This window comes from Ipomoea nil, unplaced genomic scaffold, assembly GCF_001879475.1.
Source record: "Ipomoea nil cultivar Tokyo-kokei standard unplaced genomic scaffold, Asagao_1.1 scaffold0688, whole genome shotgun sequence".
Lineage (NCBI taxonomy): Eukaryota > Viridiplantae > Streptophyta > Magnoliopsida > Solanales > Convolvulaceae > Ipomoea > Ipomoea nil.
This window is the reverse complement of record NW_017617116.1, coordinates 4,178,355-4,203,930: the sequence shown is the minus strand read 5'-3', so window position 1 is coordinate 4,203,930 and position 25,576 is coordinate 4,178,355. Positions and strand designations below refer to the sequence as shown.

General features: G+C 32.4%; 3 protein-coding genes across 3 annotated transcripts; 1 reads left to right on the top strand and 2 right to left on the bottom strand.

Annotated features, from left to right (window-relative positions):
- Nucleotides 1–476: 476 nt before the first annotated feature.
- LOC109175864 (serine/threonine-protein kinase PBS1) lies at nt 477–5,185 on the top strand. Its single transcript, XM_019325230.1, has 5 exons — nt 477–1,028; nt 1,604–1,806; nt 2,585–2,774; nt 3,834–4,225; nt 4,409–5,185. The coding sequence occupies exons 1-5, from the start codon at nt 908–910 to the stop codon at nt 5,003–5,005; spliced, it is 1,503 nt and encodes a 500-aa protein (XP_019180775.1). The 5' UTR covers nt 477–907; the 3' UTR covers nt 5,006–5,185.
- A 1,964-nt stretch (nt 5,186–7,149) lies between these two features.
- Nucleotides 7,150–9,111, bottom strand: LOC109175431 (bidirectional sugar transporter N3-like). The gene is made up of 6 exons (XM_019324692.1): nt 8,785–9,111; nt 8,596–8,632; nt 8,286–8,496; nt 7,633–7,791; nt 7,422–7,541; nt 7,150–7,302 (listed from the first exon to the last, which is right to left on the bottom strand). Exons 1-6 carry the CDS (start codon nt 8,834–8,836, stop codon nt 7,150–7,152), a joined length of 732 nt encoding a protein of 243 aa, XP_019180237.1. The 5' UTR covers nt 8,837–9,111.
- A 5,092-nt stretch (nt 9,112–14,203) lies between these two features.
- On the bottom strand, nt 14,204–15,831 carry LOC109175867 (bidirectional sugar transporter SWEET15-like). The gene is made up of 6 exons (XM_019325233.1): nt 15,710–15,831; nt 15,546–15,582; nt 15,246–15,456; nt 14,997–15,155; nt 14,769–14,888; nt 14,204–14,681 (listed from the first exon to the last, which is right to left on the bottom strand). Exons 1-6 carry the CDS (start codon nt 15,759–15,761, stop codon nt 14,454–14,456), a joined length of 807 nt encoding a protein of 268 aa, XP_019180778.1. The 5' UTR covers nt 15,762–15,831; the 3' UTR covers nt 14,204–14,453.
- Nucleotides 15,832–25,576: the final 9,745 nt, after the last annotated feature.

The window sequence follows — 25,576 nt, the reverse complement described above, 5'->3', positions numbered from 1 at the left end:
AATATAAAGAATTTTATTGTCATACTAATAAGTAAATATTATCATAAGAAAAAATAATAACATTTTATAATTAATTAATTAACTAATCTGTAAAAAATGTTAGACAAAAAAAAATTAATGGTAAATGAATCAAAAAATATATTATGAAAAGTTATGATACAACATGAATAATTCGATATAATTCATGGTGTGAAATGACACTTCAGCTAAATAATTACTCCGTATTATTTTATTTCTTTTTGGGTAACCACGCTGATTGTTTTAGAGAAGATATTTGGCGTGGAAAGCAAATCTACAGTTTACAAGCAGAATAGGGGAAAATGGAAAATGGTTGGTCAAACCGTCAAAGGATGGTGTGGGGAAGAGTGTGGACGTATGGTTAACTGGTAACTTCAATGGAGTAATACGCAACTCTTTGGGTACGCGTTCATACTCGTATTTTATATATGTCAATACCAATATATGCGTACATCTGCAGAACCAGAAAGAGAGAGAGAGAGATAGAGAGAGAGAGAGAGAGAGGGGCAAACATTGTATTGAAACACCGCAGAAAAAGCAGTCTAAAAAGACACTATCTTTCATTTTGTCTATGGTGTATATACCTTGCCCAGAAGCAATAGCGTATAGCTAAACCCTTGTTGTGGTACTGTTTGTACTTGTTTGTTATGGTATTTGTCCCCTTCTGGCTTTCTGTGCTGATCAGGAAGATGGGTGGCCAGATTGATTGATTGATACGCCAAGATTCGGATTCTGTAGACGCGTATTTGTGTGTGATTGTTGAGTTGTTTTCTCTCCGTTTCTTGAGATTGAGATGGGGAGCTTGAGAACCTGATTGGGGTTTGAGTTAATCTGATATATTCGAGGAAAGGGTTGTTGTAAAGTCTTGATCTTCTTGGTGGGGGAACACATGGGTTGCTTCCCTTGTTTTGATTCCAGAGAGGAGGAGACTCTGAATCCCCAGAAGGAGAGAGATGATCGCAAGGAAGTTCATCCAGTTGTTCCCTCCCATATGTCCAGATTATCTTCAGGTCACACTCTTCTCTGTATTTGTGCTTTTACTGATCTAATCTGGTTTATGATGTTTTTTTTAATGTTATTGTATTCGATTCGAGTTGGTTTCTTCTATGAGCTTTATTGGTTCCAGTTATTAGTTGATTAGATGTAAAATTGGGGATGCTATGATGGGAATTGATGAAAGATGTTATCTTTAGTTAATTTCCTTTACTTTAATGACTGATGAAATGAGATCTTAAGGAGATTGTGATTATTGCAGTTTCGATTGGGCTACAATTGGAATCTGGGGAATTGATAATTTGAATGGTTGTGATATTCTTTAGTGCTTTTGGTTTAGCTCAATCTTGTCTAGTTCGTTTCCATTTAGCAAGATCAGGGAAAAGCCGCTTTTCCATTGTCTATGAAATGGATTGCCCCCTTTGTGGATTGTATGATTTATGTAGCAACTATACTAAATTATTTAGAAAGTTAGCATGAGTGATTGAACTTTAATTGAAATTCGAATTATTTTGATGGTGTAATCCAGATTTTGGAAGAACCTATGGATGTGGATTGATTTATTTTATTTTTATTTTCATATCACTTACAGGGGCGGACAGACTAAAATCACGAGGTAACACTGGTTCCAAGAGAGAAACTTCGGGCTTAAAGGATTTACCTGGTGTTCAGATTGCGGCTCATACATTTACTTTTCGTGAGCTTGCGGCTGCTACAAGTAACTTTAGGCCAGAATCTTTCATAGGTGAAGGGGGATTTGGACGTGTATATAAAGGACGACTTGCAAATGGCCAGGTAGTTTTTATTGCCGTATAGCTTTCAGAAATTGATATATTAGTGTAAATTAGTAAGCATTTTTGTTCAATTGTTGAAGTTTTGACAGAATTCTGCAACTAAGATCCTCCTGTCTTCTATAGTCTATTTGGATGAGCTTTCTTTATTGTCTAATTCCTTAGAATTCATTCATACTTGTGGTGCGTATCACTTTCCTAAGCTAAATCCTTTAATGAATAAGAATATCCTCAATGGGAGCTGTTTATTGGCCTTCTTGATTTGAGCTGGTCAGCTATGAGCAATCTAGGTTAGTTTGCCTCCTTCTGGTCCTTTGTCAGCTAGGGCAACGAGGCGTGGTCCTTTGCCAGCTAGGGCCACAAGGTGGGGTTTACCCAGTGTGCACCCTCGGGTGGTGGTTGCGGGTTTTCCCTCGTCACCCAAGAATATTCCTAGCACCTAAAACCCTTTACTTTTTATATCCATTGCTGATTGATACATCTAACAATAATTCTTTGAACTCACAAGTGGACTGTTTAGTGTTGGAAGGGAAATTATGATGTTATTTTCTTGTAAGTGAATAAATGATTTAACATCAATTGAAGATAGCTTACGTAATTTTAGTTTCAATGGTTTATTGGCTTGATTTGATCCTGCGTAACCGCCCCAAGTGTGTCATTTGCTAGTTGCTAGTTGTCTACTTCATCGTCATCTTTTTTATTGTGAAATGAAAAAGTTACCTTTATCCTTTTCTGAATCATCATTTTTTTTTTTTTGGGTGGTGGTTTCTTGACCCATGCAGGCTGTAGCTGTTAAGCAATTGGATAGGAATGGGCTGCAGGGGAATAGAGAATTTCTAGTGGAGGTTCTTATGCTCAGCCTTCTTCATCATCCTAATTTAGTTAACTTGATTGGATACTGTGCGGATGGAGACCAGAGGCTTCTTGTCTATGAATTTATGCCGTTGGGATCGTTGGAGGATCACCTTCATGGTAACACAAACTCTTCATTCTAGTTTTATGTTTTGACCTTCTGTTCTTTATCTCCTTAGCATATAGTTTTTAGTATTGCATCTAGTGGTGGTTACAATACTTTGGCGTGAGTTGGGGAAGGTCAAAACTGGAGCTAATATATAGAGAACAACATTATGGTACTAAAGAACATTATGAATAGTTACCTTGAGCCAACGGTATCATATCAGGAAATAGCTGCGTTTTGGGGGCAACTCCAGTCAAGTTGGCCGAACAGTTGGCTTGGTAACCATAAGGCTCCAAGTTCGATTTCCCGTGGGAGCTGTTTATTGGCTGTCTTGGTTTGAGTCGGCCTGCTATGGGCAACCTAGGCTGGTTTATCTCGTTGTGGTCTTTTGTCGGCTAGGATTACAGGGCGGGGTGGTTGCGGGCTTTAATAAAACCGGTCTACTACTGGCAAATGGGAATTTTATTATGCCCAAAAGAAGACACATTACCAATCTGGTCAGCACTTTGCTCCTTAATTAGTTCTGCCCGGTGCGAACGGGGATTAGTCTAAGTTGGTATGCGCTTAAAGGTGTCTCCTACGGTTAGGGCTGCTCAGGACACTTCATGGTCTGACCCAAAAAAAAAAGAAAAGACACATTACCTAATTGATTCAGCCGCTCCAGGATGATGATGAGTATTATTATAAAAATGTAACTGTTGTAATTGATTGCCCCGATAAGTTGCAGACACAAACTGTTGCCATTTCTGCACAATAGTATAAGTATTGCATGAATTCCGGTATTTTTTGTCGGGAGGGTATTTGAATGTACTCCTTATGCTTTATATGTGTGCCCTCTTTTTTTTTGGATGCTACTGACTTGTATTACAGTGTAGTATCTCCGCTGAGGCTCGAACTCACAACCTTCCAAATGGAAGTCCAGCCCAGATACCATTAGACCACATAGTCTTGTTATGCATGCCCTCCTTAAATAGCAGTGAAGCCAATATATTTTGCTTGATTTAAATTGTTATCCATGCATTTTTGTTTTCCTATGACATGATTATCAGTGATAATTTATGACTTTCTTTCAGATTTACCACCTGATAAAGAGCCGTTGGATTGGAACACGAGGATGAGAATAGCAGCTGGTGCAGCCAAAGGTTTGGAGCATCTTCACGATAAAGCTAATCCTCCAGTTATTTACAGGGACTTCAAGTCCTCAAACATATTGCTAGATGAAGGGTTTTCCCCGAAGCTTTCTGATTTTGGTCTAGCAAAGCTCGGTCCTACTGGAGATAAGTCGCATGTGTCAACAAGGGTCATGGGAACCTATGGCTATTGTGCTCCCGAATATGCCATGACTGGACAATTGACGGTGAAATCGGATGTTTATAGCTTCGGGGTTGTGTTCTTAGAGCTTATCACGGGACGTAAGGCCATTGACAGCACCCAACCGCCCGGGGAACAGAACCTCGTTGCTTGGGTAAATTACATCCTCGTTTCTCTCCTTTATATTTCTTCTGGGATCAAGGTTGAAAAAATCGCTAGGCGCCCTCTAGGCGCCTGGGGACCGCCTAGAGCGCCTAGGCTCGATTTTTGCAACACTGTTTGGGATTATGCTTTCTTAGAGATTGAATGATTATTTATTATCTTTCCCTCCCTGCAGGCACGCCCGCTGTTTAACGATCGTCGGAAGTTTGCGAAATTAGCCGACCCGAGGCTGCAAGGCCAGTTTCCAATGAGAGGCCTTTACCAGGCCCTAGCCGTGGCGTCCATGTGTATCCAAGAGCAGGCTGCAGCCCGGCCTCTGATCGGGGACGTGGTCACTGCCCTTTCCTACTTGGCCAACCAGGCATACGATCCCAGCGCAGCTCCCGGCTTCAAGGACGACAAGCGAGGCCCAAGAATATCGAGGAACGAAGACGGTTCAGGAGGTGGATCGGGACGCAAATGGGACCTGGACGGGTCCGAGAAGGAAGACTCCCCTCGGGAAACCGCAAGAATGCTGAACCGGGATGCAGAGCGAGAGCGGGCCGTTGCGGAGGCGAAAATGTGGGGGGAGAATTTCAGGGAGAAGAGGAGACAAAATGGAGAATTGGAGGGGGGGTCTGAGAAGGAAGATTCGCCCAGGGAAACTGTAAAAATGTTGAACAGAGATTTGGACAGGGAAAGAGCAGTTGCAGAGGCTAAAATGTGGGGTGAAAATTTTCGAGAAAAGAGACGACAGAACACTCATGCCGGTTTTGAGGGCAATAATGGATAGTGGATCCAAGAATGGGAATGGAATGTTGGTTTAGTGAAGGTCAAGTTTTTATCTCTATTCTTGACTCTATTTTACATTTTCGTTTTGGAAATACTAGAACACAAGTGCAAAGGGTGTATATTTTATCGAGGAAATAATAGTAGGTGAGAGTTTAATAACACCCCCCAAACTTTGCCTTTATTGCACTTTTATTTTTCTAGTAATTTCAAATCGTCTTATTTCCCCCCCTCATGCTTTGCACTCTTACGCCATATTCTGCTACGAATTGCATTCGTAGAGTTCAACATTTTATTCAGAAAAAATGGATATTAAATCAGTCGCATAATGCGTGTGTAAAACTAATATATATATTATATATATATATATATATATATATATATATATATATATAGAGGATGAAATGATAACTATTGTTCTCATGCAAACAACACAATCTTGTATTATAGATTGTACAATCAGACATTACAAGATCAAAATGCAAAAGTAATTACTAAAATATATATTTCGAAGATGCATGTGAACAAAGAAAATTGAATAAAATTTAGTAATATTCAAAATTCTAAGTTACATGTTAAATATCAATGGGGTGTGAGTACAAGTCTCTGTATGATCCTCTGATTCTTCAAGAACGCTCCACCATTGAAAGGCCTCCGAGTTTCAAGTGGCTTGATCTTCAAAGAAGGTCTTGTCTTGTATATATAGCTTGTTCTTCAACTCTGGGTTCAAATGACTTGATTTGAGGTCTTGTCTTCCATGATCTTTCCTAGAATTTTTGTGATTACATAGAAATGAAATACCCTATTTATAGTTGTAGGATAGAGAGTTTTGATAAGCTCAAACTCTTTGTTAATTAGATAATATCAATATTATCTAAAATATTTTAAATATATTTAAATATACTAATATTGATAAATAATTAATATTCATCAAAATTTAAATGTCTACAATGCACAATCACTTATCTGCATATACACATCCACACATTACAAATTACATAAAAGATAACTAGCACAGGAAAAGTGATTTTCATTTCATCTTGTCTATATGACTATATATATACATATGGATAGGCTAGCCATCGGCCAACCCTACCTAGGTTAAAATTGAAACACACTCCTTACTTGTATAAAAGATAAGATGAGCTTTTTTGGTTGGCAAAATTTAATTTGACGGTTCTATTGTTAGTATATTATTTGACATGTGTTGTTTTTAGCAAAAATAAAATATTTAGTTAAGATGTATGCACTCACTAGTCACTAGGGAGGGGCATAGACTGCCTAGCCGTCAGCCTAAGTAGCTAGTCATCGTCAACTTATATTCATTAACTATAAATGAAGCATTAAAATAAAAACAAATCTCTTAATTTTGCGGCAAATATAATTTTAGTGAAAATATAATATTTTTTAATTATTAAATATTAATACTTGTTAACATTATTTTATTATTTTATGTGTCTAACTGATAAAAGTAATATTAATTCTGGACAATAATCGATTGTGCTTGATGATTACAATATTTTAAATTTGACTTTTACGTTAGTAAGAGCGATTTATTAACTGTTTTTTTTTTTTGAACAGTGAATTATAAATAACTTAAGATTGTTTATCTCATTGCAATATTTTACCATCTAAATCACAAATGAGTGTTTAGCTAATGCACACAATTGAATAATAGTTACAGATTTCTCTTGTCATAAAAAAGAAGTGACATTAATTTGAATAATTGATTCATTGAAAGATTGAAACTTAAGGCAACAACATTTTTAATGGAAAATCATGTTAAATCGTAAAAAGATTTTGTGAGAAAGTTTATGCGTATGTTACTAAATGTGTTTGCTAGTTGCTAAGTACAATTGCTATCTATTTTTGTATGGAAAACTAAAATGGTCAATGCATAAAAAAGGTTGTATGTAGTGATAGATCTAAACACTTATTGTAAGATAACATCCAACATCTCATATATCATTATCTTATAAAAGTTATGTAACTTTGCTCCCATGTTTATTTATGGGTATTTTTCTACCATACATTGCATGCGTTTGTAACTTATAGAATAATCATATGCAAGTATAAAATAAAAGATGTAAAATATATATAGTAAACATTCAATCTAAGTTATTTAGTCTCTACTTTGATTCAGCTAAGCTATTTCCCTTGATTAGATGCTTCTTGTATCTCCATGTTCACTACATGCTCCGCCACTTTTTTGCCTTCTTCTGCAACTGGTTTTGCCTTCCGATAGATTATATATAGCAAAATTTGTACTAGTGCCAACATAAATCCCAGGACATTTGGCAACTTCAAAATATAAATTATAAAAAGAAAATTAATAAAACTATGTACTTGGGAAAAAAATTCTAGTTACTATATTATTTGACATATGTTAGCATAATAATAATAATGGTGAGTTCATTTACCGCGATACGCAAGTCCTTCAAGATTGCGCCATAGCCACCCCACATAATTGCATTTAATGCAAGGAAGAAAGACAAGTAAAACGGTAAAAACTCTACACTCTTTGTTCGAATAACTTGGAGCTGTATTAAAACAATTTTGAAAATCTATGTTAGTTTAATCAAAGGTGATAAAAATTATATTGAATGCTAATTAGTGAGATTATGTTTTTACCACAACGCTTAGAGGTGAAGCAAAAACACCTAGGGAGAATGCCACACAAATCCATCCAACAACACTTATACGAACTTTGCCTGAGAAAACGAACCATGAGACTAAAAAAGTTGCAACAAATCCTCCGATAGATAGAATCAACTCCTTCAATGCATGATTCTGCAAATAGTTACCCAAAAAAAAATTATCAAATTTGTTACAATTTTAATTTTAAACATTGAAGTCAAGAATAAAAAAATATTAATTTTATCTCACTTTATTGGTCATCTTTTTTAATTAGTCCATCCCAAAAATAATATTACATCTTATATGTTTCTTTAAAAATTGTGTGCAATACAACTACCCTTTAAAAATAAAATGAGTGGAATAATATACTCCTTCCGTCCAATTTTATGTCTGGTTTGGTTGGCTTGACTGAAATTATTTTTAATTCAATTTTTCATAATATTAAGTTTAGTATTAGTATACAAAATTTATATATTTAGAAACTACACTACAAGTACTACTGAACACAAAAATCAAATTTAAAAATAAATAAAAAAATACTAAAGAAAATAAACAAAGAAGAAAGAGTTAGTTTGACCAATAAATAGTAATTAAGTAATTAAGTATGGCAGATAAAATAAAACAAAAAGAGTAATATTTTGTTTTACCCTGGCTTTTTTTGATGCGTAGACAATGAAAACGGTGATATAGATAGTCTCAGTAACAATTCCCACTGAGTTGATGGTGATGAGAAGATTGGCATTCTTCACTAGGAAAGCATAGTACATCCAAAGCAGAGAAGATAACAATGCTATAACATATGGCAATGAGTGAAAACCCATTGTCGACTTCTCTTTGTAGATTCGAAGAAATGTTGATCTGCAATGTTATAGTAATGTGAATGACTAATTAACATTATATTCAACAATAAATATAAATATATTATCAATCACGAGTAAAATAATCACTAGTCCTTACGTTGGTACGAGAAATACGATGATGGATATAATGTTACCTGAAACATCATGTGGATAAACATTAGTAATAGGAAAAGAATAATAATAATAATAATAGTAAATAGGAAAAGAAGAATAAGCTAGTCTATGGTATACCCATAGACATAATTTTGGAACAGAAAGAAGAGGAAAAACAACACAATTTAATTACCTAGGATTCCAAACACTAAGAGCCAAGGGTGGTGAAAATCTAGAAGGGCCATTTCTTGAGATTATACAAGGAAAATATATAGCAATTTTTTTATCCTTAAAAAATATATCTTCTCTACCACTCTGTCACAGACTCTCACTACTTTTCATGCATTGCATGCAGTCATTGGGGAATGGCATAGTATTTATAGAAGGAGAGTTGTGTGGACGTCAGTGTAATTAAGTAGCTAATATTATTCAATTTGTGTACAGTGATGAGTTGAATTTGTAGTATGCGAGATATATCAATTCAATCTTTATTAACTATATTAATGAAGCATTAACTATAAGGTATCTAATAACCAGAAAAAAAAAAAAAACTCTGAATATTTTGGACCATGGCTTTTTTTTTTTTTTTTTTTTTTTTTTAAATGAAATGAAGTATTATTAAAATTAATCACAACCAAACCATACATAATGAGTTGGCAAATTATACCATGGACCAGAGTCTATCTTGCATTGTAGACCCTGGTCTAAAAATAATTTTCACATTCTGATCTATAGTTAACTGTAGATACAGAATGTGTTAACTGAAGGTACAAAATTTTTGTATCAGATTTCACAATGCAATATAAATCCTGGTCCATGGTATAACAATAGTAAGGAGTTTCTCCAAGATCATGAAAAATAAGCTTCCTTATGAAAATGGGCTATGTTGAACATATAACCATTAATGTGCAATTTAACTATGACTTTTAGTTGAGATGGAGCACATGCTTCAATTGGTTATTGTAAAAGCTAGATAAGGAACTAGCCAATATGCCCTTTTGAACGAAGCAAAATCATTTGACAAACATAGGACTCAACTAAGAGGGTAACTCGTAATTTTAAGTACGAAAGTCATGCTACTCCCTTCGACCACCCTTTTTGAGGCCAAAGTTAGCGTCTTTGAAAATATGCAAAAAAAAAAAAAAAAAAAAAAAAAAAAAAAAAAAAACAAACAAACAAAACAAAAAACTAGTGTTAAAGCAAACTATCCTCCAGAGTGTGGAAAAGTGGTTAAACAAAGAAAAAAATAAATAAAAATTAACATTAAATTATTTTACAATAAAAAAAGAAAAAAAAAATATAACCCTTCGTTCACAACTTTTCTCCCTATTTCCCATTTCTTTTTGAATTTCATTGTCATCACCTATACCAAATTGATTTAAAAAACAATACAGGATAAATTTAGAAGAATAAGTTGCGTACGTGTGTATATGTATATATATGTTGTGTCATGTGTGTATTCATTCATTTATTTAAATATACTGATGAGCTTGAGCAAAATAAAATCACACAAAAAAGCAATAAAAAATTTAAAATTATTAAATTAGGAGTTTATTTAAAAAAAAAACAAGTAACTTTCATATTCGTCCATTCAGCTTCAATATATTTGCAGAAATTAGAAAAAAAAAAATAATTAAGATTACTTGAAGAGAAAGCGTTTAATTGCTATTTTTTTTCACATTAATAGAAAAAATAAAACCCAAACTAGAATTTCTTCTTCTTCTTCTCTTCTCTTTTTATTTTTTTATTTTATTTTTTTTAATTTTTTTTGAGTACAAACTAGAATTTCTTTGTTTAAGTTATTATTCATTTTTTTAAATTTTTTTGAAAGGTATTTTTTAATAATTATATTTAGAAAATTATAAGTGTTTATTGATATATTAAACTCATTATGGTAATTTTATTGAGGTTAGTTTCACTACTGAAAATTATTGAATTTTCGACTACCTGAAAGTGATCTTAAATCAAGTCGAAAGCAAAAAGTGATCGGAAATATCAACAAAAGTTTTTTCGGATATCAAAAGTGATCGGAACAAGACTTTTGACTTGATTTAAGATCACTTTCAGGTGGTCGAAAATGACATAATTTCCAGTAGTGTTTTAAAGATTTTCAATATATCAAGATATATACACTTAGTTTTGTTTCTGTTTTTGTTTCGTTTTTTTTTTTTTTTTTTTTTTTTTTTGGGGGGGGGGGGGGGGGGGGGGGTGTTTAGGTTGGGTTGGGTATCCCCATTTTGTTTTCCAGAAAAAAAAAAAAGTATAAAAATTGTAGTTGAGCCAATTAATCCCACCACTCCTATATACATAGCACCGTCCACTAAATTAACCTCTACCATATAACATATAATGTCTGTTCAAGAACAAGTCCTTATAATCTAGGCTGCCGGGCAAGTCCAATGTACAGTAAAAATATTAATTATATTCTTGATTACTAGTATTTACCACATGTTAATTTTACAAATATATATATATATATATATATATATATATATATATATATATATATATATATATATATATATATATATATATATATATATAAAAGATCATATGAGAACAAGTCTGTAGAAGAAAATTATGAATTAATCACAACCTTATACCTGGAAAATTTGAACGCACCAAATCATACCTTTACTATGCAAACGCGATGACACATTTAGTATTAGTGTTTAGCACAGTTAGTATTAAAAGTTTACACTTGCAAAATGCGAAGTACATTGTAATTTAGGGTTTCGATTTTGGAGTTTTATGACTGAATTTTTGATTTTATTTGGTTCAGTGGTTCACCTTTTACTGCTTGAGGTGTAACCATTTAAAATTTAGAATTTTCGTTGATTTTATAGAATTTACCAGATTTGTAAAAAAAAAAAAAAAATTGAAAGCAAAAAACGCTGAGCTTAAATTAATGCAAAAGCGATACAACAAAATCCGGGGGATAGAGTCCCAGACTCCCATTACAAATAACTAGCCTGAGAGGAGGCTTTAGAAGCTAAAGTATATTTGCATATTTAGTTGTTAAAAATTACATATTTAAGTGTTAAAGTTTGCACAGTGAGGGATATGATGATAATTTTTGTTTGATTCCTTTTGTATATGTTTGTTCCATTTAGAATTCTTATATATATATATATATATATATATATATATATATATATATATATATATATATATATATATATATATATATATATATATATATATATATTTATTTATTTATTTATTTTTATTTATTTATTTATTTATTTTTTCAAAATAAAGAGCTAATTCATTAATCAATAGATGAAATAGTTACAATAAAGATCGATAGAATGATAAAACATTCTTTACAGTTAGACATAAAACAACTTTCCTAACAATGCTAAAAGAAACTTGAATCACAAACTGTGTTACAAGATTGAAGCTGAATTCATTGGAGGAACCTGAAGCTTCTTTGATGTTATTAATGATCTGGCTATCCAAGACTGACTCTGTTTGAGAAGTCTTGCATACCACCTGAGTAACTATTGCGGCTCTTCTGTCGTCCGTAGACAATATCTTCATTAATCTGAACTGCATATCATGGTTCAGATCTTCTTCGTTGCTCAGGATGAGATAAAATACGCCATGATCAATTAAATCGTTTCACCTTAATGAAAAAAGAACTCGCCAAAAAAACGAGAGGAAATAACTTGCCAAAGAAGCGAGAAGAAATAACTTGTCAAAATAACTTATGAAAAAAGTGAAAAACACATATCTTTAGCATTCCTATGTTATTTATGGAAGTTGGGAGTTTTTTTCAGGATGATTGAGTATTGGAATGAAATTTCCCTTCTCTGAATTCTGGCAATTTATATCCTACACCACGGCGCGCGTTGCACTATGCGCCCAGATGCAAAATGACGTCGTTTTATTATTATTTTTTTTTTGAAATTTCCCGCCCCAGTGAATGGCAGTAGTTTTTTCTTTAAAAAAAAAATCCGCTGTTCAAGAATGTACATAATGTTATACTGGAATACACATAATGTTATACATGAATGTACATAATTATATAACAAAATATACATACTCTTTTTAAAAGATAATACACATAACCTAACATAATACATAATAAACATAAACTTTTAACATAATACACATCAACTCTTAACATAATACACACAAATTTTCTGATTTGGATGTACATAATTGTATAAAAAGAATGTACATAATTGTATAAAAAAATACACATAACTGTATGAACCAATACACATAACGTTGTGAACAAATACACATAACGTTGTGAACAAATACACATAATCTCAGCAACTTCCTACCGCGCCTCCCAACACTACTCCAAAACGACGTCGTTTTGGGAGGCGTGCGGCGCACAGTGCTATGTGCGCCGTGGTGTAGGATATAACGATTGCTGAATTCTCTCTCACTCTTATTCTCTCCCTAAAAATCTTCTTATTTTAAAATTTGATTGTTGTCTTTTTTCTTTTTTATTATTATTTATTTATTTATTTATTTTTTTAACTTATGCTGGCAAGTCAAATAGTAAGATTATTGCCAAATAATCTGCCACATAGGTTTTTACCAGTTGTTACTTGAAGCTTAATCGGCTGATGGGCTAGAATGCGTTAAGATTGTGAGTTTATGTGTTTAATTACACTTTTTGAAAGGTCAAATGCCTACTTGACTTTTAGTGTAAAGTTCAAGTGCCTATTTAACACTTTTCTCTAACTTTTTTGGTATATGGACTTCTTGGCCACCCAGGTGTTTTTGAAACAGGTTATCAATGGTCGGTACGAATTATTTGTATATTAGTTTCGTAACCGTTGATATTATTTTTATAATAAGCATGACCGTTTTAAATGTTATAATTTGATTATTAAATCAGTTTTATTATGGCATTGAATGCTATAATTTAATATGCACATATATAAACTTTGTGTTTGGGCAGATTTTGCATGCCACGAAAATATTTTTTCACTCCAAGCACAATTGTTTTCTCTCTACAAAATTTTGCCCATTCATTCTTAAAAGCTTGTGTGTCAAGCCTTTGTTCTAGTTCGCCGATGATATTTTTGTAAATATTGTGAACTTTTGTTGTAGGTTAGAATATATATAAACCTATTTTTGTAAATAATCTTGAACAATAATAGTGATGAACAGCTTTGCGCCTTTGCGTCCTATTATAAACATGATAACGAATGACTATGTGTGGACCGATAGTACAAGACCAAATTGTCAAAATCAAACAAATAATTGAGAGATTACTTCTTTTCCTCCAAGATTGGAAAATGTGGCGTGCATGGAATCCAATCACTTTTCAGTGCCTACATTATTAATATTTAATTTCTAACCCACAATTTGGAGCTACATCTTATATTATTTATTTATTATTTGAACCGCTATTTTAAACCAATATCTCTTGTACGTATACACTTTGGGTCTAGTGTCCCGAGTAATAAAGTAATTACTTTTCTATTCTTATTTTGTACTTTTATACTCGATTTATGATGGATCCGGTTCTGACAAAACTATCAATCGTATATAATAAATATAACAAACATAAATAAATGGGAATAAAATACTCTTTAAATGGAGGGTTCAATTGAGTAATGTAACATGAACTGAACGAGACTCAATTAAACAAAATTTTATGTTATATGGAATTTTAGATAATTTGTAATATTAATAGAATTCATATATATAACATGCACATACTAAATATATTTAATGGGATAAAGTAAATATGCGATCAATCTAGCTAGCTACATTCTCTAGCTGGTCTCCATTCTCACTTGATGGACTAGCTCAGCCTGCAGCCAGCTGCCGCTATCTGGCCTCTAGTCCTCCACCGCCGCCGGCGGAGTTGCCATTTTTTCCGATCATCTTCTATTCCCCTTGATCATTATTCTCCATATTTATTTCAGTAACTCCATCACTTATATTCCTCCCAGAATCCACAGGGTGCACCAATTGGTTAGATGTCCCTAGCATCTCCACGTTCACTATGTGTTCTTGTACATTCTTGTTTTCCTCTACAACTGGTTTTGCGTTCCGATAAATTGCGTACAACAAAATTTGTAGCAGTCCCAAGAAAAATCCCAGGATGTTTGGCAACTGCAAAATTAATAAAATGTTTTATTTTATTTTGGAAACATTCTTGGCACTATAACATTTAATTTGAGGTGAGATTCAATTTGTTACCGCAATACGCAAGTCCTTCATGATTAAACCATAGCCAAACCACATAACTGCGCTCAATGTGAGGAAGAATGACAAGTAGAATGGCAGGAACTCCACGCTCTTAGTTCGGAATACTTGAAGCTGTTTAAAAATGATTTTAAGATCGAATTCATGTTAGTTTTATCATAGGTTATATGAAGAAATTATTAAAAATTTTGTTGTAAATTAGTGAGACTATTATATTCTTACCACAATGCTAAGGGGTGACGCAAAAACAGCTATGGAGAAAGCCACGCAAATCCAACCAACAAGGCTAATACGAATTTCTCCCGAGAAAGGAAACCACGAGACCAAGAAAATTATAGAGAATCCTCCAATGCACAGAAACAATTCCTTCAATGCGTTACGCTATGCATGGTAAAAAAAATAACAATTTTATTCATTTTGTTTACTAATAAATGTAATGAAGAATAAAAATTAATATTTTGCATTACGTACCCTTGCTTTACTTGATGCGAAGACAAGGAAAATGAGGATATAGATAGTCTCAAATACGATGCCTATTGAGTTGATGGAGATGAGAAGAGTGGCGTTTTTCTTGATGAAAGCATAGTACATCCAAAGCATGGAAGAAAATATTGCTATAACATATGGCACCGAATGATATCCCATTGTTGATTTGGCTCTGTAGATTCGAATAAATATCGACCTGATAAAACATTACAATAACGTAAATAATTGACACTCAACAACAAATATATCTTATCAAACTAAAATAAAATCAGTAATAATTCTTACACTGGTGCAAGGTATACGAAGATCGATATAATGTTCCCTGAAACATCATTCAGATTAACACAACAAGAAGCATGTTAATGATGTATGGTATGCCTGCAGATCAAACATCATTTTGGAACAAAAAGAGAAGAGAGAAAGAAAGAAAAAAAAAACATAGAATTTACCTAGGATTCCGAACACTAAGAGCCAAGGGTGATGAAGATCTAGAATTGCCATTTCTTGGGACTAGGAATTTACTAGGAAAAATATGATATAGCCAACCAAATTCCTATAAACTCCTGCCCCTCTGTGGCACACTCTAACTTTTCATGAAAATTATGGGAGCTAGGGGAATACTATTTATAGAGGGAGAGCTCTGTGGTGGGTGTCAGCGTAAGCTAGTAGATAGTCATCTTCACCTTGTACTCTCAGCTCAATTTGTAATACAATAATTTAATTCTATAATTGTCAACAATTAATCAAGCATTTAGTTTCATTAAAACAATAAAACAGCTCAAAAAAAGTGACCGAATAAGTAAAACATGATTTTTATATCTGATCAATACCATTATAGTCTCGTCACACGTGATTTTCTTAGTATGATTTATCTCTCCTGTGTAGTTTTTATAGTTGACCAGTACACCTATATACATAAATATATATATATTCTTAGTTAGAAGAACCATAAATTTTCCCAACCGTCAATATGGGTACGCTATATTTCTGGTACCTAGGAACCCCACTTTACGATCCTTTGCCCCAAAACGTACAATCATTAGCAGCTCCTACATGTGAATATGTTGTGGTAGCAGCTACGTGTCAAGCGATAAATCGATTGATATTTTGAACCATTAATTAACTGGAAAGGAAAACGCAGCGTCCCATATATGAAAAATATAATAGGTTACGAAATGTATCATATATATATGTTATCTGTAACGGCAAATATATTAAGGTTTTCCGAAATCTAAAGCCATATACTATTAAGGAACGGCCATGAATGAACGGCACACGAAAACAGCAGTGTCGTCATAGGTTGATGGCTAGATAGCCGCATTTACGATAATTGGTAGCTGGCTAGGATGTTGAAATGAGGATAGATATGTATATATATGCCAGTTGGGAAAGAAGGAGGTGAGGGGTATTGTACGCCACGGAATGTGGAGTTTTCCCTTTCTTGGAACGTCGTATCCGAGGAAGGAATGGGTATATTGAGGAGCAGTCATATATAGTTGCGTGCTTTGTTAGGGCACGCGGAACCGTTGCGGTTACATCATAACGTAGATGGTTTTGTTTTGTGTGACGAGGCGGTTCGGTTTGCAAGTCATCATATGATGGAGGGCCCGGGGGATAGGATGAGGTTAAGTGGGATGTAGATAGTGTGAGTATGGTTTGGTGTAGTGGTTTGGCCCGCAATTTAATTACTTTGTTTAATTTGGGATACAGATAGTATGAGTGAGATAGATATACGAAGATGCGGTTAGATTTGAGTTGTTGATCAAATCTAGATCAACGGCTTAAATCAATGTAATTTTTAAAAAAAAAAAAACGTACGACATATAACAACAGCATATTAGAAACAAATTACAACAGCATATTACACCTAATGTATATTAGGACATCATATTTGAATTGATACGTAAAACAACGCACCTAAAGCTTTAAACCAACGCACATTAAAAATGAAAACAACTTAAGAAGGAAAATTATTAAGAGAAGGCCAATTTCGTACTAGTACTCAATCTTGTCTTCAATTCTATACTCAATTTTGTACTCTTTCTGGTGTTACTTTCTTTCACCCTTCCCTTCTTCTGTTACACTTTTTCCCCAAAATCGTCAGGAAAACAACACACCTTAAGAAGGAAAATCACGCACTTAAAGTCTTAGGTCGACGCACCTTAAGTTTCAATAACTGACGCACCTTAAGCATACAAATCACGCACCTTAAGAAGAAAATCATGCACCTAAAGATTTAGACCGACGCACTTTAGGTTTCAAAAACTGACGCACCTTAACCACACAAACCACGCACCTTAAGAAGTAAAACAACGCACCTAAAATTTTAAATCGACGCACCTTAAGTTTCTTCAAAAGAGCACATACCTTAAGTTCTCAACTGAAGAACTAACGCACCTTAAACACAGAACCCACGCTCCTTAAGAAGGGAAACCACACACCTCAAGAAGGAAAACCATGCACCTTAAGAAGAAAAACCACGCACCTTAAAAGTTGACCTAGATGAAAAAAGATCAAATTGTCACTTCATTTTTTTAATCATTGTTAATCTTGGACGTTGATCTTCACAAGATCAATGACTCTCATCTCACCACAGTTTATATATATATATATATATATATATATATATATATATATATATATATATATATATATATATATATATATACACATATATACATATATACATACATATATACGGTTCAAGTGAAAATAAATTCTTACATAAAAAGCGAGGAGTAATTTAGGGTGTGTTTGAACACCTGGATCACATTGCCTATATTAAATAAAAAAATGCCTAAGCACAAACAAAAACGGCAAAAGTAACTAAAAATCATAAATAGTAACTAAATATCACTTCAAAGTGTTGAAACAACGAAGCAACAACCCTAGTAGTGATTTGGGGATTTCCGATTGAAGCAAGGGTAAAGGAAGGATTTGGGAATTTCTGATTAGAGTGATTTGAGTCTCGACTATGTTTCTTACACGCTGGAAGAAAGGGAAAAAAACAAGTAACCAGATTGAAAACAGGGGTGAGAATCGACTATCCGGTGAAATTAAATGCATTTGGGGTGTTTAGTACGTGGAGTAATCTTTTTTTTAGTCTAGTGGTCTAATTGTACTGTTTTGTTACGTGGCCAATTTAACCTGTATTCTAAAAATATAATAAGATATAAAAAAAATGTATAAGGCTGAACTGAGGGATTTAAACTTCAATATTTGCATCATCACACATCTAGACCAGAAATGAAAAGCATCACTCTTTTGGAAGAAGCAGAAATGAAAAGCATCACTCTCAAGTATTGCTTTTCCAATGTTTTCCTTGAAAATTGAGCTTCACTATCAAGGGTACGTTGCTTTTCGAATGATTGCCTTGAAATTTGTTAAATTGATGCATTCCTTGAATATGTACGTACTAGGAATGATTTGTAGCATTATTAAGATATTCTTTTTTATACCAAAAGTAATATATATTATTTTTAAACTAGTACTCCGTAGTTATCTTGTGGTCGTACATCATATTTTTTTAATGGTCAATAGAATTTTAACTCATGTTTTACTCTAATATCAATTATTTAAATCAAACATTTATCATTATATTAAAATAGTTAGTAATAAATATATAATTTTATTTTCTTATATTTTTATAGCAATCCGTGCTATGTTTTGAGTAGTAAGATACTAAATTTACCCTTCAAACCTCTACCATCATAATAAAATTTTAATATTTAGTAGAAAATAAAATATATTACTTTAAAAAGGATATTAGTTTATTGCATCAAAGGTATAAGTATTTGGTAGAAAATTACTAGATATTATTTTAAAAATATTCATTTTTGTCTTAAAAGTGATATATAAGCATTACAACACATTTTGGCACATTTAGTTTGAGCCTGTGATTATTAAGAAGAATTAAGCTTTTAACCTTTCAAATAATCTTTCTTTTTTCTTTCTCAACCTATATGATGGATTCCTCAATATTTTCAATTATCAAATATTGCTTTTCGTCACATTACATTTTTCATTTTTTATTTTTTTGTAATTAATCTTGAAAAATAATAGTGGACAGCTTTGTGTATCCCATCCCTATTAAACATGACGAATGATGATTTGATGGTTGAAGATCAATTTGTCAAAACCAAACAAATAATGAAATAATTGAGAGATGATTATTACAAGTGTTTTTCATCAAAAATTGGAAACTGCGGTATGAATGGAATCCAACCATATCATTTCCAATAAAAGAAAAAACAAATTACTTGAAATGTCTCAATATAGAATAAAAATTAATTTCTTGAAAAATAATTTTTTAATATGCGCTTTAATATTTTTATAATGCGTAATTTAATCAAAAAAAAATTATAAATTTTCAAATTTAAAATTTTAATAATTAAAAATAATAAAATAAAAATTAAAAGACCAAACAATTCAATAGTTTTTTTTTTTTTTTTTTTTAAAAAAAAAAAAAACAAACAAACTATTTCTTGGCTTGGATATGATTTTGAGCTGGCAAGCACTTTCATCCCCCATGCCAGTGAACGTAACACTCTCTAACTATATCATAAATGATGATAGGAATAAGGTTCAAATTGGCCACTGAACGTAATCTGAAAGTGCAATTAGGCCACTGAACGTAACCTGAAAGTGCAATTAGGTCACTGAACGAAAAAAAAAAAAGTGCAATTAGGCCATTGAACACTCCAAAAATGTGCAATTTCACCTGATAGCAGGTTACCCTCAATTTTAGCAGGTTATCTGCTTACGTGGCAGCTGAGTTGGCATTTTTAATAAATTTTTAATAAATTTTAATAATAAATTTTTATTAAAATTTTTTTAAAAAAAATAAAAATGACTTTATTTTATTTTTTATTTAATTTTTTCCAATTTTTTATAAAATTTATTATTAAAATTAAGGGAAAATGGCGAGTTTGGTCCCTGAGTTATAATGGTAGTGACGACTCAGTCTCTGAGTTATTACTGTATCCATTTTTAGTCCCTCAGTTAAGAGCGAAGTGGCGCATTTGGTCCCTGACCGTTAAAATTGACAGAAAAATTAAAAAATATTTAAAATTTTAGGGGTAAAGTAGGAAATTCACATTTTATTCACTTTCTTATATTGAAATCACTTTTGCAACATTATTTTCAACTTCCTAGCATTCTATTTCAAGGTCCTTCAACTCTAAAAGCAATTCAATAATCTTCGTATGACTTGTTAGTAACCTGAGTCTCGTATAAGGAACTTGTGATTGATCAGTACAAACAAGATAACACTTGATCACTGTCTTCAAGCATGTAAAACACATCATCCGAAAAGTGTATGATATCTCTTACTAAACATAATGGTAATTAAACCATAACTTTTGAAATACAAGAAGATATCAAATTTCTCATGTTATTTTTATGACAAATTCACCAAGGGAGTAACTTGAGATTTTTAGTACGTAAAATTCTTTCGTAAGCTCTGCAGTAACTTAATTAAGAATTGTATATCTTGAGAATATATGGATTGAACAATCATGAAATAAGAGGCTAAAAAGTGAAAATAATGTTGTGAAAATGGCTATGATATAAGGAGGAGAATAAAATGTGAATTTCTTATTTTACCCCTCAAATTTTAAATATATATTTTTTAATTTTTCCGTCAGTTTTAACGCTCGGGGACCAAATACGCCACTTCGTTCATAACTGAGGGACTAAAAATGGATACAGTCATAACTTAGGGACTGAGTCGGAACTTGGGTATAACTCAGGGACCAAAGATGCAATTTTCCCTAAAATTAATTATTAAAAATTATTTAAAAATTATTAAAAATGCCAACTAAGCTGTCACGTAAGCAGGTAACCTGCTAAAATTGATGGTAACCTGCTATCCGGTAAAATTGCATACGTTTGGAGAGTTCAGTGGCCTAATTGCACATTTTTGAGTGTTCAATGGCCTAATTGTACTTTTTTTTCGTTCAGTGATCTAATTGCATTTTCAGGTTACGTTCAGTGGCCAATTTGAACCTTATTCCTAAATGATAAATATGAAAGAGATTTTTGAGTAAGCATTAAAACATACAATTTCAAAAATCTCCATTGAAGTACTTTAAGAAATAAAGAATTTTATATTTATATCGTAAGAAGATTATAGAATGTTGAGCAAAAGTTTGACGTTCGTTCAATCAAGCGGTTGGTAACTAAAAATGTAAAAGACAGACTTTGTGACGAATTTATTCGGTCTAAAAAAGGTAGGGTTACGAAATGTGTCGTGAATTATAATTTATAACCCCTGCCTTGAGGGTAGCCGTAGGGATGGTGTTCTGCAATATAATGTTAAAGCTTTTATTTTATTTTTGTGTGATGGAAGCATGCATTCTATTTTTAGGGAATAAAAAGGGAAACGTACACCTCTATTGACTATGCAATTCAATGATGCCAGTTGGAAGCCCCAGAGAACGATGGAAATTGTGGCCACGTACACCGACGAATCTTCAATTCGTTTCAACGATAGATTCCTCTTACCCTTCATTTTCCCTTCCTTAATGTACGATATTGACGACGCCATATCAATTCCAAGGATTATATGCGGGTGCGCTATAATGTGTGCTGTAATCTAATATGGTAGCTCAAATGTCAAAAGAGTTCTTTTTGCGTGAGAGTCATAGAGAATTCTGAGATAACTTAGTTTGATTTTCACAAGTGACGATTTTTTTGGGTCAGTTTTCGTACCTCCTAAAGCGAACGGGGATTAGTCGGGAAGACTCGGACCACCTCGTAGTTTACACCAAAAAAAAAAAAATAAAGATGTATGTTGTATGCACGACTTAGAGTTAGAATATTGATGTTTGCTATTTACATCCTCCCACATGCTCTGTCGGGTAGGAGTGTGGAGCCCTTAGGGTTGTGGATTCAACCTTTTGGGGTAAGAATATTGATGCAACTTTATTTTATTTTTTTTATAAGGTTTTTGTCAATGCAAGTGAAAGAGAGAAAAAAATATTTTTAAAAAATTAAATGTGGTCACCAACGAGTGCGTCGTCCTTTTTTTTTTTTTTTTTTTTTTTTTGAAACCTTTATGTGTGTGTATGTACGTATTTTGAATTGATGAGACAATGAGCTAGTTAGAGGTTTGGTGTCTGATTAAGCATGACCATTTCGTAAAAGCTAGGGGTGTTATCTAATAGTTTAATTTTGACATCTTTTTCAATTATTATATAAGTATAAATATAAAAATAAAAATGTACTAAAATTTTTTGTTGAAATATAATGCATAAAAATTTGGTAAAAGTACTTAGGAGATCCCTATACCATTTTGTGCAATTAATTTAGTCCTTATACATTTATGTTGTTAAATTTAGTCTATGTAGTGATGCAATTAAGGATAATAGTTAACGTAGCATTCAAAAAAAAAAAGGATAATAGTTAACGGTGTTAATATTACCGTTAACTTAGGTTACGTGGCGCTGACGATATTTATATTCCTAAATCCTACTTATATATTACTTTATAAATATTTAAACTTAATTATTTTTACCACCAATATATTAAATTAGTATGTCCAAAGTAAATAATTACAACCATGTTCCTAATGATATTTGGACAATTGTCCTTAGTTTCACCACTTTTTAAAGTAGAGGAACTAAATTGAACAAAATAAAGGTATAAGGACTAAATTGAACAAAATAATATAGTACATGGACTTCATATGTACTTTGACCTAAAAATTTAACAAAATGAAAAAATACAATTATTCAAAATTTAACTTAAGGATGTGTTTGGAAACCAGGAAAACAGAAATCATTCTCCGAGTTTTTGGTGGTTGGCTACACTTGAAAAATTTAGTCAACGAAAAATATTTTTCGTTGACAAGGAAAAATGTGCTCATTTTGGCAAAAAATGACTTCTGCCACATTTCAGCTCATGGTTTCCATCGTAAACCTCAATGAATTAATTTTTTATTTTTTGTTTCTGGCGGAACTGGTTTTATTATTTTTTTTTTAAAGGTTTCTGGCAGAACTGGTTTCCGCCAGAAACCATAGCTATGGTTTCGGCGGAAAACAGTTCCGTCAGAATTTTTTTTTTTTTTTTTTTTTTTTTTTTTTTTTTTTTGGGTTTCAAACCAGTGGTAATAAAAAAAAATAATTTATATTCTAAATAAAATAATTAAAATATTTAAATTATTTGGGTGTGTTTGGTTCATTTTATGAAAAATGAGTAGAATTGTATAATTTTCTTATGCAACTAAACACGGGAAAAGAAAAATATTTTCTGAAAAATGACTCATTTTTCAGAAATCATTTTCCTGCTTTCTAGACCGACCTTAAAAGTGAAATTATTTGCTTATATTTATTTAAATACAAAATTATCAAAGCTAGATGGGCCAAGATTGAAGGAGAGGTGCACCAAGTGTGTGACTAAGAAAAGGCAGTTGAGTGGGTGATTATTAATTTATTATGGCGATAATATTGCTCCATGTGCTAATTAATATGATTGGTGGTTATTCTTATGGTAGTGCAGAAACAATAAAAATTCTGTGCCCACTTTCCTACTATACAAACACCCACCAAAAAACTATATACAACTACCCACTCTACTCTCTCATTCGACTAACCACACTACTATATGATTATCTATAAAAGGGGGATTTAAATTACCTACCCCATCACCACAACTACTAAAGAATCATGTCGAAATTCAAAAAGGGTTAATTTATGTACTAAGAAGAGAAATGTACATACATATATATACACACAAAATAGTGGAGATATTGTGATTGAGTCAAAAAAGACTCGTAATTTTGACTGTTTAACTTTCACATAAAAATTGACATTGTCATTTATACAAATACACATATATATAGTTAAAATGATGATGGAGACCACAAATACACACATACTATACAAAACAGGGAGAGTGTATTGGAGATAGATAAATATGATGAATGGGATAGTAGTTGGGTATACCTATACATTTACGATACTTTGTGCAGACCAGATCATATGTATTATAATAATAATAAAAAAAAAAGTCAAATTACCTCATCGACTCCCAACGAGAGCAATGTCTTGCATGTGAAACCTAATTCAACAAATATTTTTAAGTATAACATTAATGACATCTAATTATGTATTGCTCCCAAGTCCCAACAAGTGATCTGATTACAAATGTAGTTATAAGAACCACATTTTTAATTTCCCAACAATTTATTATATGGGTAGGTAATATATATTTCTGGTAGCAGTAAGAACGTAACCCCACAACATGCACTATGATCCTTTAATTTGGTTGCCTCAAAACGTACCATCATTATCAGCTTCTACATGTGAATATGTCGTGCTACTATTATATTGTTCGTATGATGTTTATAACGTGCAGTGCGGAGTTACGTGTCAATTGAAACCGCAGGTCCTAGTCTTTTCGCCATTGAATGCCAGGTTGATTCTCAGCATCTCATGAAACCTGTCATGTTATTAGTTAAGGTTTTGTGACAATCAATGTTCCGTTTCAAAAATGTTAAGAAATATGATAATTGAGTGCGAGCTGAGAAATATATACCAAGGAAATGTAACGATAAAAACATTTCAGACGAGTATGACATATATATAAATCTTCAACAAAGAAATGGGTTGAATGTAACATATGTCATCTGTAACTTTTTAAGCAAATGCATGTCAAATAACTAAAAACGCATATGAGACCAATTAAAATTACCAAAATGATTTACACAAAAACTTTAGGTGGATGAAGACATAAAGTGATGCAACTGTACGTGGGGTTCTCACGAGATCAGACAAAGGGTGATGCATAGTTTAATTAGGTAATGAGTTTTTTAATTTTCGATGTATTTAAATTTTACACATGTTTCTAAATGTGTTAACATGCCCGGAGATGATAATTCACATGTTATATTAGTTACATCATATGTTAATGACAATGATTTTTTAGGTTTTGTTTTGTATGTAGCAAGGTGCATTTAAAAGATCTAAGGGTTAAAAATATTTTTAAATATTAGTTAGGTCAAGTAATTAATTTATTTTTTGAAAAATGGGTTTTGATTAAAATTAAAATAAATAAATAAATAAATAGGTAGATTTGTTCTTAACTATAAATACATATCAAATTTACTTCAATATGCTTTGCGTTACTCACTTACTCCCATCTTTATCATTTCTTTTCTATTATTATATATTAATTAAAAAGAGGGAGAAGAGGTCTCGAGATAAACAAGAGATCGAACCTCGTGTAGTCATATCTTAGTATAGTTCTAAAGTCTTTATTGCTAACAGTGAATTGAATGAGATTAATATTTACTAACTGCAGTCTCCCTCAAAAGT

Coding starts and splice junctions, on each gene's coding strand:
- LOC109175864 (XM_019325230.1), top strand. CDS start 908: ATGGGTTGCTTCCCTTGTTTTGATTCCAGAGAGGAGGAGACTCTGAAT. Junction 1,807..2,584: donor GACGACTTGCAAATGGCCAG/GTAGTTTTTATT, acceptor TGACCCATGCAG/GCTGTAGCTGTTAAGCAATT. Junction 4,226..4,408: donor AACAGAACCTCGTTGCTTGG/GTAAATTACATC, acceptor CCCTCCCTGCAG/GCACGCCCGCTGTTTAACGA.
- LOC109175431 (XM_019324692.1), bottom strand. CDS start 8,836: ATGGCCCTTCTAGATTTTCACCACCCTTGGCTCTTAGTGTTTGGAATC. Junction 8,497..8,595: donor ATCGTATTTCTCGTACCAAC/GTAAGGACTAGT, acceptor ATAACATTGCAG/ATCAACATTTCTTCGAATCT. Junction 7,792..8,285: donor ACGCATCAAAAAAAGCCAGG/GTAAAACAAAAT, acceptor AACTATTTGCAG/AATCATGCATTGAAGGAGTT.
- LOC109175867 (XM_019325233.1), bottom strand. CDS start 15,761: ATGGCAATTCTAGATCTTCATCACCCTTGGCTCTTAGTGTTCGGAATC. Junction 15,583..15,709: donor CTTAGTGTTCGGAATCCTAG/GTAAATTCTATG, acceptor ATGATGTTTCAG/GGAACATTATATCGATCTTC. Junction 14,889..14,996: donor CGTCACCCCTTAGCATTGTG/GTAAGAATATAA, acceptor ATTTTTAAACAG/CTTCAAGTATTCCGAACTAA.